This window comes from Argiope bruennichi, chromosome 4, assembly GCF_947563725.1.
Source record: "Argiope bruennichi chromosome 4, qqArgBrue1.1, whole genome shotgun sequence".
NCBI classification, from domain to species: domain Eukaryota; kingdom Metazoa; phylum Arthropoda; class Arachnida; order Araneae; family Araneidae; genus Argiope; species Argiope bruennichi.
The window spans coordinates 23,654,519-23,672,802 of NC_079154.1; the positions used below are offsets into that span (position 1 = coordinate 23,654,519).

General features: G+C 25.2%; 1 protein-coding gene across 4 annotated transcripts in view; it reads left to right on the top strand.

The window, feature by feature from the left end:
• The window catches only part of LOC129965935 (protein unc-79 homolog), a 76,802-nt gene extending 62,721 nt beyond the window's left edge, over nucleotides 1–14,081 (top strand). For 3 of the 4 annotated variants that reach the window (XM_056080229.1, XM_056080231.1, XM_056080232.1), the window contains 16 exons: nucleotides 81–335; nucleotides 439–477; nucleotides 842–957; nucleotides 1,057–1,142; nucleotides 1,643–1,885; nucleotides 2,778–2,885; nucleotides 4,918–5,022; nucleotides 5,135–5,218; nucleotides 5,323–5,412; nucleotides 6,448–6,623; nucleotides 7,051–7,234; nucleotides 8,443–8,493; nucleotides 8,733–8,870; nucleotides 11,307–11,384; nucleotides 12,982–13,026; nucleotides 13,637–14,081. In XM_056080229.1, coding sequence (XP_055936204.1) covers nucleotides 81–335; nucleotides 439–477; nucleotides 842–957; nucleotides 1,057–1,142; nucleotides 1,643–1,885; nucleotides 2,778–2,885; nucleotides 4,918–5,022; nucleotides 5,135–5,218; nucleotides 5,323–5,412; nucleotides 6,448–6,623; nucleotides 7,051–7,234; nucleotides 8,443–8,493; nucleotides 8,733–8,870; nucleotides 11,307–11,384; nucleotides 12,982–13,026; nucleotides 13,637–13,816 — 1,978 coding nt within the window. In that variant the 3' untranslated portion in view covers nucleotides 13,817–14,081. The remainder of the gene's footprint in view (nucleotides 1–80; nucleotides 336–438; nucleotides 478–841; nucleotides 958–1,056; nucleotides 1,143–1,642; nucleotides 1,886–2,777; nucleotides 2,886–4,917; nucleotides 5,023–5,134; nucleotides 5,219–5,322; nucleotides 5,413–6,447; nucleotides 6,624–7,050; nucleotides 7,235–8,442; nucleotides 8,494–8,732; nucleotides 8,871–11,306; nucleotides 11,385–12,981; nucleotides 13,027–13,636) is intronic. The other variant, XM_056080230.1, reaches the window with a different exon arrangement.
• Nucleotides 14,082–18,284: the final 4,203 nt, after the last annotated feature.

Below are 18,284 nucleotides of genomic sequence, written 5' to 3' on the forward strand. Positions count from 1 at the left end.
CACTTGGTTTATTTATGTAATGAGTTATTGTACAAAAATATAATATGGAATGATTGATTTAAAATTCAACTTTGTTTTAGAAGGATGAGAAAAGTCGACATGAGCAATATGTCAAGTGCCAGTCTTACTTCTAAGCGTTCAAGTACAAGCCAGTCGTCTTACCCACGCATAGGAGATGATATGGTTATTGAAAGGTGCACTGAATGTGGAGCTGTAATTGAAGAATATAGTGACGAGGAAATAGGACTATGCATTGTTATTCTTTCCACTTTTGTTCACCGAGAACCAGCAATGGCAGCTCCTTTATTGCCAAAAATGTTGCGTATTGTGGCCAGGTAAGTCAGCTATAGATTTTATTTGCTTTATATTTTTGTACTGAAAATCAATAAATGCATTTTTTTTTCATTTTGTAATTGTGTTTAAATTAATTTCATTTAGGATTGCATCTTCGCCGAAATATCCATGGCAGGGAGAATGGTAAGTATGTGATTTGTTCATAATATTTTTTTCTTATATTTTTAGAAATTATAATACTATGTTTTTTAATTTTAAAAAAATTAGGATATATTTTTTACAAAACCTTTACTTTCAATTACTTTTTAAGCAAGGATATCAATAAGAAAATATTGATTGTATATATCTTGAAATTTTTAAAAATTATAAATATCATTTATTTATAAATATTTATATTTAAAATTTGTTATAACTATTTTAAAATCTGCTTTTGCTTTTTTTTTAATTTTTATTTTTACTTGAATTCCTATTATTTAAAATCCTAATGGCTTAGTAATTCGAGATGAAATTAAATATTGCATAGCTTTTTTTATTATTATTATTTCAGTAACATACATTTACCTGGTGGATCTGTTAGTGTAGCTAGACAATTTCTTAGATGTACTCTGCACCAGTTAGCACCAAATGGTATCTTTGTTCAGATATTCCAATCGCATATCATAGGTATTCAATCATTTTCCAAATAAAATTTTCATTTTTATTACAATATTTTAAATGTAATTTTGAATGTAATTTTTGCTTAAAGAATGTTATATATTTTAGAGCCAGAATTCTATAAAACTATGGCCTGTGCCTTAGCTGATTTTCAAGAGGTTAACCAGGTCACACCTTTGCTTTTATTGTTTGAGGTAAAAGAAAATTTCTTCATTTGCTTGGTTTATTTAAAAAAAAAAAAAAAAAAAACGTAAAACACAAATACAAGTATAGACTAAAGGTATTCAAAAGTATTAGCCTATATTTGAGAAAACTTATAACTAATAAGGTTCAGTGTAAACGTCTTTAATGGATCTGCAAATATCAAAAGGATAATTGATCTTTTATTATCTATTGTGATTATTATAATGCACCCATTTCAATAAAATCACAAGCAAAAAAAAAAAGTTCAGCAGCAATATATTCCTGCTGATCTGACTATCCGATCGTTGGTGCAACAATTTCATTGCTAATCTTAATATAAACAATTGCTTTTAGATAACTTTAGCCTGTACAACCTTTATTACATATACAGCTATTCTTCTTCAGAATTTTATGTTACAAATTCAATATTAACTTTAAGAAATAATCTTTTTTCTTGATCAAGATTGATATCTAAATATTATGATGTAACTTTCAATCCTTCTTCACATAGAATCTGAATGATCGAAAACATCTACACCATGAAGTAGTGTTTCACATTTTGGAAAATGTTGCTACTTACTTGGACTGTTTGCCTCTTGAAAGCTGTATGCCACCTTGGGTTTCCTTCCTTCAGCAACTGGATCTTTTCTTGAGAAAAATCCTCCTTACACTCTCACCTGGTCCCATACAACTCAACAGCGTTTTGCAAATAATTTTATGTGCTTTGAAGTTACCCATCATAAAAGAAGCAAAAGTTAGTATAAAAAATTCCATTGATTTATTCCATTCCAAAAAAGTAGTTTTCAGGATAATCTAACTTCTCTGGCATTATAATTTCACTTTTTTTTTTTTTTTTAATTTCTCCCCAGCTGGTTGGCTGGGAATATTGGTTATATTTTATTTTAGTTAAATCATTGAGATATGACTTCATATCTGCCATTAAAGTCATGTTAACGTAATTTTTTTTAAACTTAATTTATGATAATTGTATACATGATCATTTCTAGTGGAAACTGTCTCATAACATCGCACATTATAGCGTTATTAAAAATGTAAATATCGAGTTCATTCATCTTCTAAATCTCGTTATCTTGTAGCTTCACTTTTTTATTTTTGTAAATCACATTAAACAAAACCTTTATTTTAACTTTCAACAATGGAAGAAAAATCAGATACTTGATTTTCAATCGCGATCAGATACTTGATGAAACGTTGAAAACGGTTTGAACTTCTGAGGAAAAATAAATCTGTTATTAGAAATTAGGCACAAATTTAAAAAAAAAAAAAAAAAAAAATGGCAGAAGTCAATAATTCGCGAAACTATTAAATTGCTAACACGAAAAAGATAATTTTTAAATTTTCAAACGATGTAAAGATGATTGTATCGTAAAAGATTGAAAGATAATATTTTCGAAAGATATCTTGGAAAAACGCCACAATTCAGCTTGCTTAAAATAATAACATTATCATATTGAATATAAAATAAAACATGCTTTGAAATAATAACATTATGATATTGAAAGTTTTCAAGCTTTTATTAACAAATGATTTACTTCTGTAAATTTTTATACTCAAGGTTGTTTTTGTAATTTTTATGGAAAATTTTTTAAAATGTATATGGATTTTAATTGTTGGTTTTTCTTCAGTCTATTTTAGATCCGTTTTCCAAAATCTTAAGTCATGCAATACAACACTCCTCTCTGGATTATCACCAGCTATCAGAATTGTGCACTATCTGTAACAGAAATGTTCGGGTAATTATAATTTGCTTTAATTCACCGATAATGTATTGAATATAATATTATTCCTGTATTTTTTTTTATTTATTAGGAAATTTTTTTACGCCTTTTCATTTAAATTTTTCTAAAATATGTTCTATGTTCCATATATATACAAGGTGTTGCCGAATTCGACTGACAAATTCAGAGGGGTGATAGTGCGTATCAGGAGAATAAAGAATCACCATACAGCCTGGGGTCCCAAACAATGTTTAGTAGGTGAAAATAGCAAAAATATAGAGAGTCGGGAAACTGTAAAAAAATTAATAAAAAGAATGGTGTTTCAACTGTGAATTTTTTTTAATTGAAAGCACATTGTTAATTTTTTTATTTTTTTATTTGGCAACTTGTGGATTTGATGAGATGTGGATTTGATGTGTGGGGAGTCGTAAATTACTGAAAACGAAAAAGTAGTTTAGAACCCATATTTTCAAAAATAAAACTTGAAGAAACATAAAATCTTGAAAAGGTAAGGAATTTTATATTCTATAATTTAATATAAGCGAGTATTGTCTGAACTGGGGAGTTTTAAAGATATTCAAGAAAAACTAAAATGGGGACCAGAAAACATCGCTGCAGCATCAGTACCGATGTTCACAGAGAGCGTTGTCAAATTCGAAAGATAAACTCAGAGCAAGGATAATATTCATCAAGTAGAAGAAAAATTACCAGAAAACATAGGGTCGTAGGTACTTTTTATTTAGTGAAAATCGTAAAAACAGACGCCGAAAAGACAGTTTGTCTGGCGAAGAGATTGGCCCTATGAATGCGAGGATTAGGAACAAGGTAATCGAGAAGAAGCCTTCTCGTATATAAATTTTTCATGCGTTCGAGAAAAATAAAAGCAGCGAGTAAGTATTCATTAATGAGCATTGTAGAATTGATGGTCGTTAAATTTCATTCGCAAACAAGTTCGATTTCTCGAATGTAACTAAAACGTGCTGGTGCTCCATCATGCTTTAACAAAATGCCCTAGCGTGCAGTTGTCAGTGTTCCCTGCAGTAAATCCGGAGGAACGTGCTGCAAGAAACTAGGTACTTTGTGCTGTTGAGGCGTTCGGGCAGAAGACAAAGTCCAAATAGAGGACTCTGTCCAGATGTTAATATCAAACGTGTTGTACGTTCGACGAGATAGTGATGTGGGGAATTTCGACTGACCTAATATTCGCATTGTGCGTGTTAAAGGCACCTTCTGTCTTAAAGCAGGCTGCATCGGAGAATAAGACTCTAGCAGAAAAGTGTGCATCTTCCTGTGTGGCATCAAGCATCCAGCGTGCGAACTCCACCCAATTTGCGATTTTCATTGAAAAACGTTTCCTGCGATCCTATGTTTTCTGGCAATTTTTCATCTACTTAATGCCTATTATCCTTGCTCTGAGTTTATCCTTCGAATTTGACAACGCTCTCTGCGAACATCGGTACTGATGCTGCAGCGATGTTTTCTGGTTCCCATTTTAGTTTTTCTTGAATATCTTTAAAACTCCCCAGTTTTCACAGTACTCGCTTATATCAAATTGAATATAAAATTCCTTACATTTTCAAGCTTTTGTGTTTCTTCAAGTTTTATTATTTTTGAAAATATGGGTTCTAAACTACTTTTTTGTTTTCAGTAATTTACGACCCCCTAGATTAGATCATCAAATCCGCATTTTACCAGCAGGAAAAAAAAGAAAACTTTTAAAAATGTGCTTTCATTTTTTTTAAAATTTATAGTTGAAACACCATTTGTTATTTTTTTTATTAATATTTTACAGTTTCCAATGGTTCTCCGACTCTATATGTTTGCGATTTTCGCGTACTAAACGTCATTTAGGACCCCATGTTGTATGGTGATTATTTATCATCTTAATACCTACTATCACCCTTCTGTCGGTCGAATTCGACAACACCCTGTATATAAAGATTTAATTCAAACGTGCAAAAACTTTAATATTGAATAAAATATGTTTAGGTATTTGTTATCATAAAAATATTGAAAAAAAATTAATTTTTTTTCTTTTGACTTTTAGGAGCGTGATAAATTACTTCTAACTCGGACAGCTGTTTTTGAGTTGGTTCAGGCTTTGAAATTTAAAACATCTGTTCCAGATGCTAATTTATTGACATTAGTTCAGGTATGTGTTGTTAAAATAAAACTTTTTTAAATTATTTTACTGTATATTTTACTCTTAAACTTCTAGTTAAGTTGTTTTTGTTTAAAAAAATATTATAATCATTGTTTTGTAGTTTATCTTGGCTGATTGTGGTGGCCGTTTAGCTCCAAATGTTATTCTCGATTCAGCTAATGTATCATTAGAATCACAAGCTTTGGTAAAAAAAAAAAAAATCTCTTTTCCCTTTTTTTTTTCTATTATAATATTTGGTTATTATAGATTAATGTGAATTAATTCTTTTCTTTTTTTTTTTTTTTGCAGTATAAAACTTTAGCTGGTGAATGCATGCAACAGTATTTGAATGATGCCTTGGAATTCGTTGCTGATGTCCATACACTTACTAAAGTAAAGGTAAAATGCCTATAAAATTTTTTTTGAGTTGAAAAAAAATTAACAATCACTATCTTAAAAAAATATGTGTATTATTTGGATCTTTGTATATGACTAGAATAATAATTTTTGTTTAACTTGAGAAGGAAAAAAAAATCAGCTCAAGGAAATTAATTTTGTAAAGCTGTTTGTAAGTTCTTTTTTCTAAGCATACAAATTATGCATAAACGTGAAAAGAATGTAACCATCTTTTTTATAGAAACTACATTGATTAAATTAATTTAGTCAGTATAGTTTTATATTTCATTGTTGGGGGTGTTGTTTTTTACTGTTAAATTTTTATAGTTATGATATTTAAGTTAAAATAACAGTAAAATAATATATTTTAATTTGTTTTAAATTCTGCATAGAGAAAGTAGATGAATTTTTTTTAAGGCATAATCTATTTTTTCTCTTCAATAGAATTTGATTCATTTTGGTTTGATTCTTTTCAATATATATTAATAATAACTAATAATAATATATAGTAAAAATTTGATTTTAAAATTAATAAATTTTAATAATCTTAAAAATTTATTTCATTATTATAAGCAAGTACTTTACTTTTGCTGGAAATTAAGATACATACATCTTAAGTAAAAGTGTGTAGATATTAAAATCTATGCTTTTTAAATCTTTGTGAGAGATTTGAAATATCAGTTCTGCAGTATGGTAAGTCCAATGTTAACAACTTATATCTAATGCAAATATGAATGCTTAATGTATTGATTGCAATAATAATTATATGTAAATATTTTGTAACATTCGTCTTTATAGGATAGATTTGATCTATTAAATTTGTATTTATGTGGGCAAGTATTCAACCTCTTCATATTTTATATAATTTCAACGTAAGAGGAGGTATTAAAAATTATGTAAAGTACTTAACAAGAATTCCTTTTTTTAGGGGGGCTAAGTATCAATAATTTCATTATTCTGAATGCACAGATTTGTTTTAAAACAATTGTTATACTTATATATATATATATATATATATATATATTCTTTTCTTTACAGAATATGTTATATGGAAATAGTACTCATTTAAATGAAGAAACTCTGGGTGGACATTTAAAAGCTGGTTTGTCTCAGTTCTTAGCTATAGAATTCTCCAAAAACAATGGCCGTGATAATAGGGCTATAAACAGATATCTCCCTTGGCTGTATCATCCACCAACTACTTTGCAACAAGGGTAAATTATAAATTATTCCAATATGTTTAAAAGTTAAATTTTAATTCTAATTTATTTTAATGTGTAAAATTGCCTATTTTGGTTATTTTAAAATCAAAAATAAATTTATAATTTGGCTTTAGGATAACATTAAAATTTTCATATTTATGAAAATATGATGAAGATTGAACTCTTAATATTTTTAAGTTAGTAAAATGGCATCACTTTTAAAATTTATGATATAATAATTTATCGTTTGAATAAAAAAATATTAAAATTAATAATAATTAATAATTAAATTTAAAAAATATTAAAATGGAACTGAAAACTTCAATTTTTCTGACTTATTTTTTTAAATTAGTGGTTATTGATAAATAGAATATATTTTTTTTTTTTTTTTCATATTTTCATGCTTCATAAATTTATTTTGAATCGCTAATATTTATAGGCCTAAAGAATTTATTGATTGTGTAAGCCACATTCGTTTGCTGTCTTGGCTACTCTTAGGAGCTCTTATTCATAGCGCTTTAATGCAGACACCATCGGTATGCCAACCTATACCGCTGGAAGCAAATAGCCATATAGCTGAGCATATCCAAGTTATTTTAGCAGGATTTTCTGAACAGTCAAAGGTACTGAATTCAAATTCTATTGCGGAATCATATCAATAAATTAAATAAAAATTTTGTATTTTATATTGTGCTGCATTTTTTGAATTCTGAAAGTGTTTTTTTTTACACAACTTTGGTTCTTTTTTGGATACGTTGAGTGAATACTACAATATTTAGGCAAATAAATCGGCCTATAGCACTTAAATTTAGCATGCAGCTTCTCTTAGGTAGTAGCAGCATCCTAAGAAAGAACATTTTAAAATGTTAATTATATTTTCATTAGAAATTAATCACAATTTTAACATTTTTCTCTGTTACTTTGGAGGATAGTACTACACGATTTAAATATATAAAAATGTAGCTTTACAATTATAACAATTTTATTTCTTTGCGTTTTTTTCTAAATTGAATAGCTTTTTAAGATTTATAAAAATATTATCAGTTATTAGTTTCGAATTTATATCTAAACATATTGTGACATTATTAAACACTTTTTGAGAGCATATCAGCACTATTATATTATAAAGAACAAATTTTAAATATAGAATAAAGATAGATGAATCTAATTTAAAATATTAAGAAGGTACGATGTTCCAAATTAACTTTTTGGATTTCCTTTAAATTTTTTCCTACCTTATCCTTAAACGGTATCAAAACCTTATTTTATTTTACTTTATTTATTTAATTAAAAAAATCCTTTATTATTAAAAAAAATCTCTTATTTTGAATTTTAGTTTTTGAAAAAAATCCACAAAATCATTTTCAAATGGAAGATTGGTTGGTTTATTTTGTTAAGGTTTGATTTTATATGTGTCAAAAGTGCTAAGTATAACTTCAAAATAGATAGGCTGGCCGAGATCGTTTTTTTTTTTAAGAACAAAAGTGGTGCTTTCTTTTACGATTTTGAATGCTACTAAATGTAATAAAAAATTGTATCAGAAATTTGATTATTGTATTTCATTTTCTTCTTGAATTTACACTTATAACTCTTTATTAAGGATATAACAGATCTGCTTCTTTTTTTTATTATTATTCTTTTATAAAAAGAAAAAGTGAGTGATCCTTTTAGCTTAAATTAATTCAATTCTTTCTTCCTTGTAGATTAATTCTATAATCTATAGAAGATTATTGAATTTTAAATTTTGAATCTTCTAATTAATATAATCTTAAGAGTGTTGTTGAAATAATATTGTATTGTGACTTCTTGACTTTGTGTTTTTATTTTGTAGGTTTCTGTTCTTCATATGTCCTCATTATTCCATGCTTTTATTTTGTGCCAGGTAAAATTTTGAAATATTTTTTTTTAATTTTAATTAAAAAAGTATACTTATTGGTAAAGCAAAACAAAAAATTAAATTCATTTGAATATCTTGTGGATATTCTTTGAATTATTCTGGATGCATAAGAAACTTTTGTAAATAAAAAAAAATTATGAATAAGCATCTTGTAAGTTATTTGTTTAAAGCAGATTTATACTTATGAATAGTATTTTAATTCAGACTTTCTTTTTCCATTGTAGTTGTGGACTATGTATTGTGAGCATATGGTTGCATTAAATCCACCTGGAAGCGAGCAGAACCAAGTGTGTGGTTTAACACTCACTGACTTTTGGGCCAAAGTGACTCCAGGAATTCTGCAACTTGTCTGCCATTCTAAGGTGAGAATGCTTACTTTAAGGCAATATATTTATAAGTGATCAATTAACAGGGATGCATTTATGCAGATAATTATCAAAAATGTGTCATTTTGTAATCTTGGAACTCTCCCTGTCTCTTTTCATTTACTTTGAAATCATATCACATGTATTTATTTTCAAGTATAGATTGATATATATCCAAATTTTAATTTTTTGTTAGTTTCTTTGCTTTAATGATCACCCCCCCCCTTGATATTATTGTCACATACTGTACTAGCCAGTGTTAAAAACATATATCATTCCTCAGTGTTTTTGATGTTCCTTAAACTTCATTTGATGGAAATAATGTATGTGTGTGTGTGTGTGCATGCGTGCGTGTGTCAATCAAAAGTGCAAAACTCTGCCCTATATTTTTAAAAAAGGGCAATGCAATTTTCTTTTTTCAAAAATATAGAACAAAGTATTGCACTTTTGATTTATTTTCGAGTTTAATTTTTTATTGACTTCATGTACTTGTTCACAATTTGGTTGCAAAGAGTGACTATAAATATATCAGACCAGAATTTACTGATGATTATTTTTCTAAAATATAATTCATATAATTACAATTAGAAAAGTAAGCATTTTTTTTAGATAAAGCTGGGATTTTTTAAAATATTTTTGTAATGTATTTCCCGAGAAATACTTTTCACAGTATTGCTGATGTTCGAATTCACCAATCGTCATTGCATAAGCATCATTCATCACTATTACTGTTGCCTTTGCTAGAGAATCTGTGTAAGAAGTTTTTATAGATGCATAATTTGTTTTAAAAGTTATGTGCTCATTTGAAACATAATTCTTATTCTACCTTTGCCTGAAAAAAATCATTAATAAATATTTAAAAAGTATTTTTTCTTTGTTTAATGCATATGAAATATGATTTTAAAAATTGCAAAGTAGGAAGCTAGATTTATATGTAAATATGAATAATCTAGCGATTATGTATAATTACCAGTGATTATTCATAATCTTTAGTATAATATAATACTGGTAATTATACATAATATGAATTTGAATTTTGTATATTGGTATTAGTATATCCTAACTATACATTATGAATAATCACTGGTAATTATACATAATCACCAATTTATTTTATATATTGTAACATGCATTTATATTATTAATTTATAATTTATATTTTTAATATTAATAATGTACATTAAAAAAATAATTACTTGTTTGTATTTTAATTATAATACAAATTAACATTATGTTATAATAATACTTATTATAATTACTATATTGTAGTTATAATAATTTATTTTTAATTATAGAATAAATGATTGTTTTTCTCTAAGTATGATATTTGTTCTAAACGATTAATATATTTAGTACAAACATCTAAATATATTTATATAACTTTCATAAAATTATTATTTGTTTGTTTAATTGAATGTAGTGTTTTGTGTATGTAATTTTCCTTGTTCATTTTAAAAATGTCTTCTGTGTAGTACTGCAAGCTTTATCTTTTTTTGCTTTTGAGACTTTATATGCTAAATGATAACCTTTATAGTTCACTCAATCTCTTTTTCTAAATCCTCAATTACTATTATTTTTATTCCTTTGCATTCACTCTCTGCAGGAAGAATATCCTCAGGTTGGCTTTCTCTCTTCTTTTTATCTTCTATTTCTTTCTTAATATCTTTAATGCTTTATGCTTAAAAATGCTGTGTGTTTCCAAATACTGTATTATTGCCCTGTCTGAAATGAATGCTAGATTGTTTTATGCTTATGTAATTTGAAGATAGGCCGATTATTATTTACATAATTAAATATGGAATAGTTTTTATTATTGTATAGAATATTTCTTTAAGAAAATAGTAACTTAATTATTTTTCTGCTTAATTCTAAACTGTTATAGAATTTAATTAATACTTGGTAAATCAGCAGGCTACATTCTCTAACACCATAAAAATAATTTAGACAAATATTATGTGCAGAAGGAAATATAGATTACTATCAATAAAATCCTTACCATTTACTATTTTTATAAATTTCTTGTTAGTAAATAATTTCAATATCCATTTTTTTTGTAAAAAAAAAAAAAGAAAGAAAGTAATACTGTTTTGTATACTTTTTCCATCCTCCCTTCTTCTTTCCTGTAACCTTTGTCCATTTATCATAACTTTATATTGTAACTATATATTAACTCATTTCTAATTTAAACAGATTGCAGCAATGCATTATTTTTTTTGTAATGAAATGAGTATTTTTACAAAATTCTTTAAATGCTCACAGAAAAAAACATTGAATAAAATTTTGCATCAATGTATGTGAAAAGTAATCCTCATGAATTCGAAATTATTATTCGAATTGAAAAAAGTAAATTAATCTTAATATTTGGAAAATATACTGTTTTGAATTCATTTAAAATTTTGGCAATTTTTGAAAAATTATAACTTCCTGTTATAGTTGGCAGAGATGGTCAGTCTTCACTTTTTGAGTCTCATGGAAGCATTGCAAGAGTGTAATTCCACTATACTTGCTCGGGTATGTAATTTTCATATAGTATCTATATTAGACATGTTAAATTAGAATTTCTTCTTATTGATTTGCATTAGAAAAGGGTTTATTTTTGTATGTAAAGAAAAGAAATCATATTTTATGGTTCCAGAATTATTTCTTTTATTCACTTTTCATTAATATGATTCTTATATTTCCATCTAATTTACTGAATCTATGCATTTTGAAAAAAAAAAGTAACTTGAAATGAATTATTGCTCTTATGTAGTTTGATTGCTATATTTGAAAAAAAAAAATTTACATCTCATATATAATTTACATAATTAAGTTTTTAATTTTTATCTTAATTTAGTCTATATTAACTTCATTCTAAAATGTTCTCTTATTACCTGATCCAGTCCCCACTTTTTTATTTAATTAATTCAACACATGCTCTTTTAATTCAGCTGGTTCTTGTGCTCCAAGTGAAGAGATAAAAATCTTGAATGTTTGAAACAATTTTTTTAAAGATACCTAAATTTCCCTTTCCTAAATCGACATGTGTCAAAAAAAAATTCCTATCAAAATCTCAAAGTAAAAACCATTGAAGGGAAAATTTTGGCCTCTTTTACTCCTAAGTTGCCATGTAGACTGACATATTTCTTACCTCTTATTCTTTGTACATAAATTATACTATATATATATATATGAGGTGTGGCTAGAAAACTAATGCTTTAATAACTTTTACATTTTATAGTTTTAGTATTATTACCTTCAATGCACCTGTCTTCAACCCTTCTACAACTTCTTACAGATTTTCCACTGTTTGAAGCAATATTTAAAGCCATTTTCTGAAAATACTTTTAACTCTGACTTGATTACAGGAAAATACAAAGAAGTTGCATGGAGCAATATCAACTGAATAGAGTTGATGTTCTTCAAGGGTAGGGTGTCGTATACATGATCAAAAACATCTTAGCAAACACTAAATTGCAATTTAGGTCATTACTTTGATGAAGGAACCGTTATTTACTTCTAAATATATTTTATTGTTTTCCTTATGCCTGTTCATGTAGATTATTATAAGAACAAATGGGTAATATAGTTTTCCTGTTTAGCTTTCTCTAAACATTTTAAACTAGTCACAAACTTATAACTAGTTTAAGCACTCATTTTCATATCCCTGTTGTAAGTAATTTAAGTAACGAGTAAATTTTTTCTTAGATTTCATGTGCTCAAAGAGAAAAGTTCATGTTAATATATTAATCTCTCAAAATACTTAGCAATATTTTATAAAGCAGGGTACACGAATGAGTCTCTTCTAATTAATGTTGCATCTAAATCTAGTAATATACAGAGTTGAACAAACAGGAATGAGTGACACAGTCATGTTCTGTTTGTCCTTGATTGTTGTTTTGTAAAATCACTTATCTAGCCACACCTCTGATAACTTTTATCGTCATATATTTATTTATTTATTCATATTTCATTTTACCTTATTTCAGTAAAGAATTATGAGCAACATGATAAGTTATGGAATTGGTTTATTTATTATTTACTTACCAGTTACTAATTATATGAATAATTTCTGGGTTTTTTCCATTGTTATTTTATAATTTTTATCGCTTTTTCATTTGCTATGCAGTTACTTCCTATGTGGACTCCAGTGCTGTACAGTTTCCAAGGGCATGTGAGTTACTCTTTCCGTAAAATATTTACAACAATTAGTAATGTTATCTATGCATCTTTAAAATGATGTGATAAATTTAATAATAGAACAATGCATGATAAAGATAATGCTAGTTGCAAAGGTATAGAAATGTTGTTGCTGTCGTGTGACAAGTGCAATAAAAAAGGGCGAAAGGTGGATAGTTAGATTGGGCCTAACTCTTATTTAAAATAATATACTAATGTTTTATTTAATAATCATGCAATGCAGATCTTTTTCACCATTTTTATTAAAGACATATTACAGATACTTGTAAATATCTCATTTACAAAATTATATTTTATTTTGATTTTTATAATTTAAAATGTAATATTAATTATATAATCAATTACATCTGTATTTTTTATTTACATGAATGTGTCATGAAAGGAAAGTACATTTTTCTAAGTTCTGGAAAATTAATAGTATAGTAAAGTAAATGAAAAATCAACTTATTTTACTTTAAACAAATATTTGGCCATTACATATTTCTCTTCAACAAATAAAAAAGTTATGCATGTAAAAAATTTTTTAGAAATTTGTTCTAAAAATACTACACAATTTCTTTATTTATTTCATATTCATTTCATAGCTCTCTGGCAACTTACATTTAAGATTGCAAGCATGTGTTAGTTGTTGCCCACCTACAAGATCAAGAGAAGAAACTGCTGCTATCAGCACAACATTTTTACGTTGGTTACAACGTTTACAGTTTAAGATGGGCCAAATTGAACTGCAGTCTTCAACAGCCACTCAATTTTACTCTTTGTAGTTTATTTCAATTTTAAAGACATGGTATAATTCTAGCATTTGTTACAAGAAGCATTATTTAAATTAGCAGTTTCTTTATTTATAATTTATTTTATCAGATTATTGCAACATTGCATTTTATTTCATATTTTTCCGAACTGCGATAATTTATATTTTTCATGTTTATTAGTAAATAGTCTTATGTGCAATATGTTTTGTTGTGTCAAATTTTGTTTATTTTTATAAATATTTTATTTATTTTTATTTAATACTTTGTTCTTGGTTTTACAAAAAGTATTACTGGGGAATTCTTTGGTAGAAAAAGCAACATAATTTTCCTATTTTTTTTAAATTAATGATTTATTTTAAATATCATTTATACATTATTATTATTTACAAAATGATTTAAATTGTTAGATTTTTTTATTATTATTTGGTTATTTAGTAGAAATTTTTTATACTAATCTTTTCTTAATTTTGATTCATTAATTCAATCATATATTATGTAATTTCATAAAAATAATGCTGAAAAAGGAATGATATTTATTTATTAGATAAATTTGAATTGTTATTTATAATCTAGGTGCTAAATTCTCAAATTCGTTTTTATTCCTATGATAATGCTGTCTTTATTTAAAACATATTGCATGTTTCAAATAAAAAATAAAGATTCTGGTAAAGCATTTAATAACATTTTGTTTTAAAATTAGCTTTATGTATTAATATTTTTATTGGAATTGCATATTTCTTCTAAATACTTATGTGTATGATAATTAAAGTTAACCATTATCAGTGTATTTTCAAAAACTTTCAAATTATTCTTATTTTATTTGCCAATTAGAAATTTTGATTTTACCTTAACATTAATATTCTTTCAAATGTATCCAATGACAAGAAGTTTAGTTTGTGTAATGAAAAATTTATTATATTTAAAGAATTCAAAAATTATTCTATGATAATCTACAGAATAATAAACAGAGTAAAATCCTGCTAATATTTATTTAGTAATAGTTCCAAAACGCTTTAATTCACTTATTTAGAAGTTTTATTAATGCTGAAAATAGCCTATGTTCAGATTTTTCATATATAGTAAGAAGCAAGTATGTGCATAGAATAAATTTTTAATCTGCTGCTATGAGCCGAATATCAAAGTAGACAAGGCATTATTTCTATGATTTTGTTAAATCAGTTCCGTTATAATGAATTCAATTTGGAATAGATATAATTCTTGCTAAATCAGTTGAACATGCAAATTATTTATATATTTTTTTATTAAAAATTTTTGTCTTATCTAATTTACAGTTTATTTCTTAGTTATTTTATGTATTTCAAAATCATTATATTTTTTTTTATCCTAGAATTATTCTATTAGAAAATTATAAATACCATCTTAATTTATTCTATAAATATATTAATATATTGTTAGAATTTTCTTAGCTTTAAAAAACTTCTGCAACAATTTACTGTTTTTTAATGTTTCAATCAACTTTATTTAAACATGGAATAAAATTATATTATTGTCAGCTAAGTTTTATTTAATTTTAACCTAAATTGCTAATATATGCAAATGTAAAATAGTGTTGTAATAGAATTATTTTTGTAGTTTTTAGTATGTGATTATATAGAAAGTAAATTGTCAAATCTTGTTGTATTTGGTCGATAATAGTTTGCAGAATTAGACTTGTAGCTCTGTGTATTTTGTTTTTGCTACACTGGGAACACTTATTTTTAGTTTAAAAACTGAACAAAATATGGTGATGAAATAGAGCTTTTCTATATCGATTATGAACAAACCTAGATAATTTTTATAGTATTTTAGACATATTACTTTTCTAAAGTGACCAAAATTTTTTTATCTGGTTTAAATAATTGAAAATAAAATAAAAGTATGTTTCTGTTAGAAAATAATTTTTTAAAAAAAATATTTTGTTTTTTTAGACCACAAAATTTGTTTGGCAAATTTAAATAGTGAAATCTAATATTTTTTAGAAATTTACCGAGGAGACATAAAGGAATTTGGGTGTTCATAAATTTGCAAAATCGATAAGGATTGCTTTATTATTGCATAATTATTAATTTGTTGATTTTATTTTATTTATTTATTTTTAATACTTTTTTCAGATAATTTATTCTTAGATTTTCAAGTAAGACACTTTTGTCTAAAAAAATCCATAACTTTAATATTAAAAATGATTGCTAAAACTTAATCTAGGCTAAAAATATCTTACACAGATTTCCCAATCTTATTATTTGATTATCATTGTACTTATTTGTGATAAGATTAAATATAATTTTTTACAAATGTATATTGATTTTCACAAGATCTTTAATATTATTTTCTCCACCTTTCTTTCTTTCTTTTCTGCATGATATTTTATATGAACTTTTTTTTAAAGAAATGTCAGGTTTTACTTATTTATATGCATTTCAAACAGATTTTTTATGAATTCAAACAAAAAATTTTCTTTTAATTTTTAGAATCCTAACTGATTGTTTATTATCAATTTTGCAAAATGCTCTATTTGTCTCTATACGTGAAAATTTAAATCTAATGTTATATACAATTTATAAATCTTTGAATTCATGTATAACCTTTTATTTGATTTAATATTAATAGATTTCTAGAATTTTGATTTGGTCAGAGAATATTTGTTTGTGAAAATTTTAAATTTAGTTTTAACTCTTGCATCGTCTTGGTCTATTATGAATTTAAAACTTTTATTTGAATAAAATGTTCTTACTTTATTGTTGTTAATAATAAATTAGAGAAATTAGGGATAAATTAATTCGTAGACTAGTTGCTAATACTAAATTAATGGAATTTGGTATATTCAAGGCATATAGATGGAATTAATGAAATTTCAATCACAAAATTGAAAAAATTTCATAAAAGTATTCATGCTAATTATAATAATCTGTCTTTTTTAAACTTTTTACTTTTTAAAAGTAAAAAGTTTGATTTGGCACTTTTCACTGCTTATGAATTATAGTTAAACAAAACAGGAATTTGAATTTCTATTTAATATATATGTTGCTAACAAAATTGTTCAATATGTATTTTACGAGTTTTACAAAAGAATAGATTTTTATTTAATGCATAATATAGTGTGTTTGTTGAATGGAAATTTGCTTTGGATTTTTTTCCTTATTGAGATTATGTGGATTATTTAAAAAATATACAAATTCAAAATTATTAAATATTATAAATAATTTGAAATCAGCAATTAGTTAATTTTAAATTTTCTATGATGAATCTAAACTTTTTTAACTATATAAATCTTGTTCTGTTTAAACTATTACTCATAAGTTCTGAAGATATTTAAAAAGATTCATGAAATGAAAGTTTAAATTTTAAAAATGCAAGATTCATTAAAATTTTATTTTAAAATTATTCATTTTTAGATACTAAATTCTTAGTATTAATAGTACTACTATGATTTAACTTTTTTTTTAGTATAGGTTAATAATACAAAGAAAACAATTATAATTAGGTGCTTTAAAATTGAGGAAGAAAAAAGTTCAATAATAATTAATTCTTATATCATCACTATTCTGATAACTAATTGCAAAAAAAAAAAAAAATCTATTTAAACAAGAAGCTAAAAATTAGTTTTTTTTTTTTTGTTTTTTGCCTAATATTTTATTGACATAATTATAAAAAAATTCGAATATTGTGTAAATATAATCAAGCCAAGCAAATACTTTTAAATCAGTTAGTATTACCTTAATTCTTTTAATTATTTATTTTCTAAGTTAAAAGCAAGAAATGCGTTTCTTATAACTAAAAGAAAAAAATACATTTAAAATGCTAAGATTATGATTTTAACCTAATTATTTACAATATTCTATGAATCACAAAGCTGAAATGTTTATTGTTGAAAATTCAATCATTTTATAGTTTAAATTATTAGAAACATATTGATTCTTGTTAGTTATTTGTATTTTGTTGAATCAAGAGACCAATTAATTTAATATATGGATCATTTCAGATGTCTTTATCATTGACAGTTAAAATTGGTGTCAATATATGAAAAGACCATCTCATATTGATTTAAAGATCGATAATTTTACTACTATCATTCAAGTTTACAAAAATTCTTTAATTTAATTTCTATTTCAAAAATTGAAATTTAATCATTGCCAATATACCATTTTTTTTTAAATTCATAAGGTTTTAAACAAATTTTAATATCATAAAAATAACAGATTGCATAGCATATTCATTATCATTGACCAGTACATTTCTATCCCATATTTAACTTAATTTGTATTGTGTTTTAGAAATGCAATGAAAAGCCATGTGCTGAAGTAATAAATTTAGTAATTGTATCCATTTTGATTGTATAGTTTAGATTCAATAATATTAGAAGATTGAAGCAATTCTTCCTTTCAAACTAAAAATTATTTTTTCGAAAAGAATTTTAATTCTATGTACTACTTTAAATTGGATATTCTAATGACAATATATCAGATGTCTGGAATATATTCAT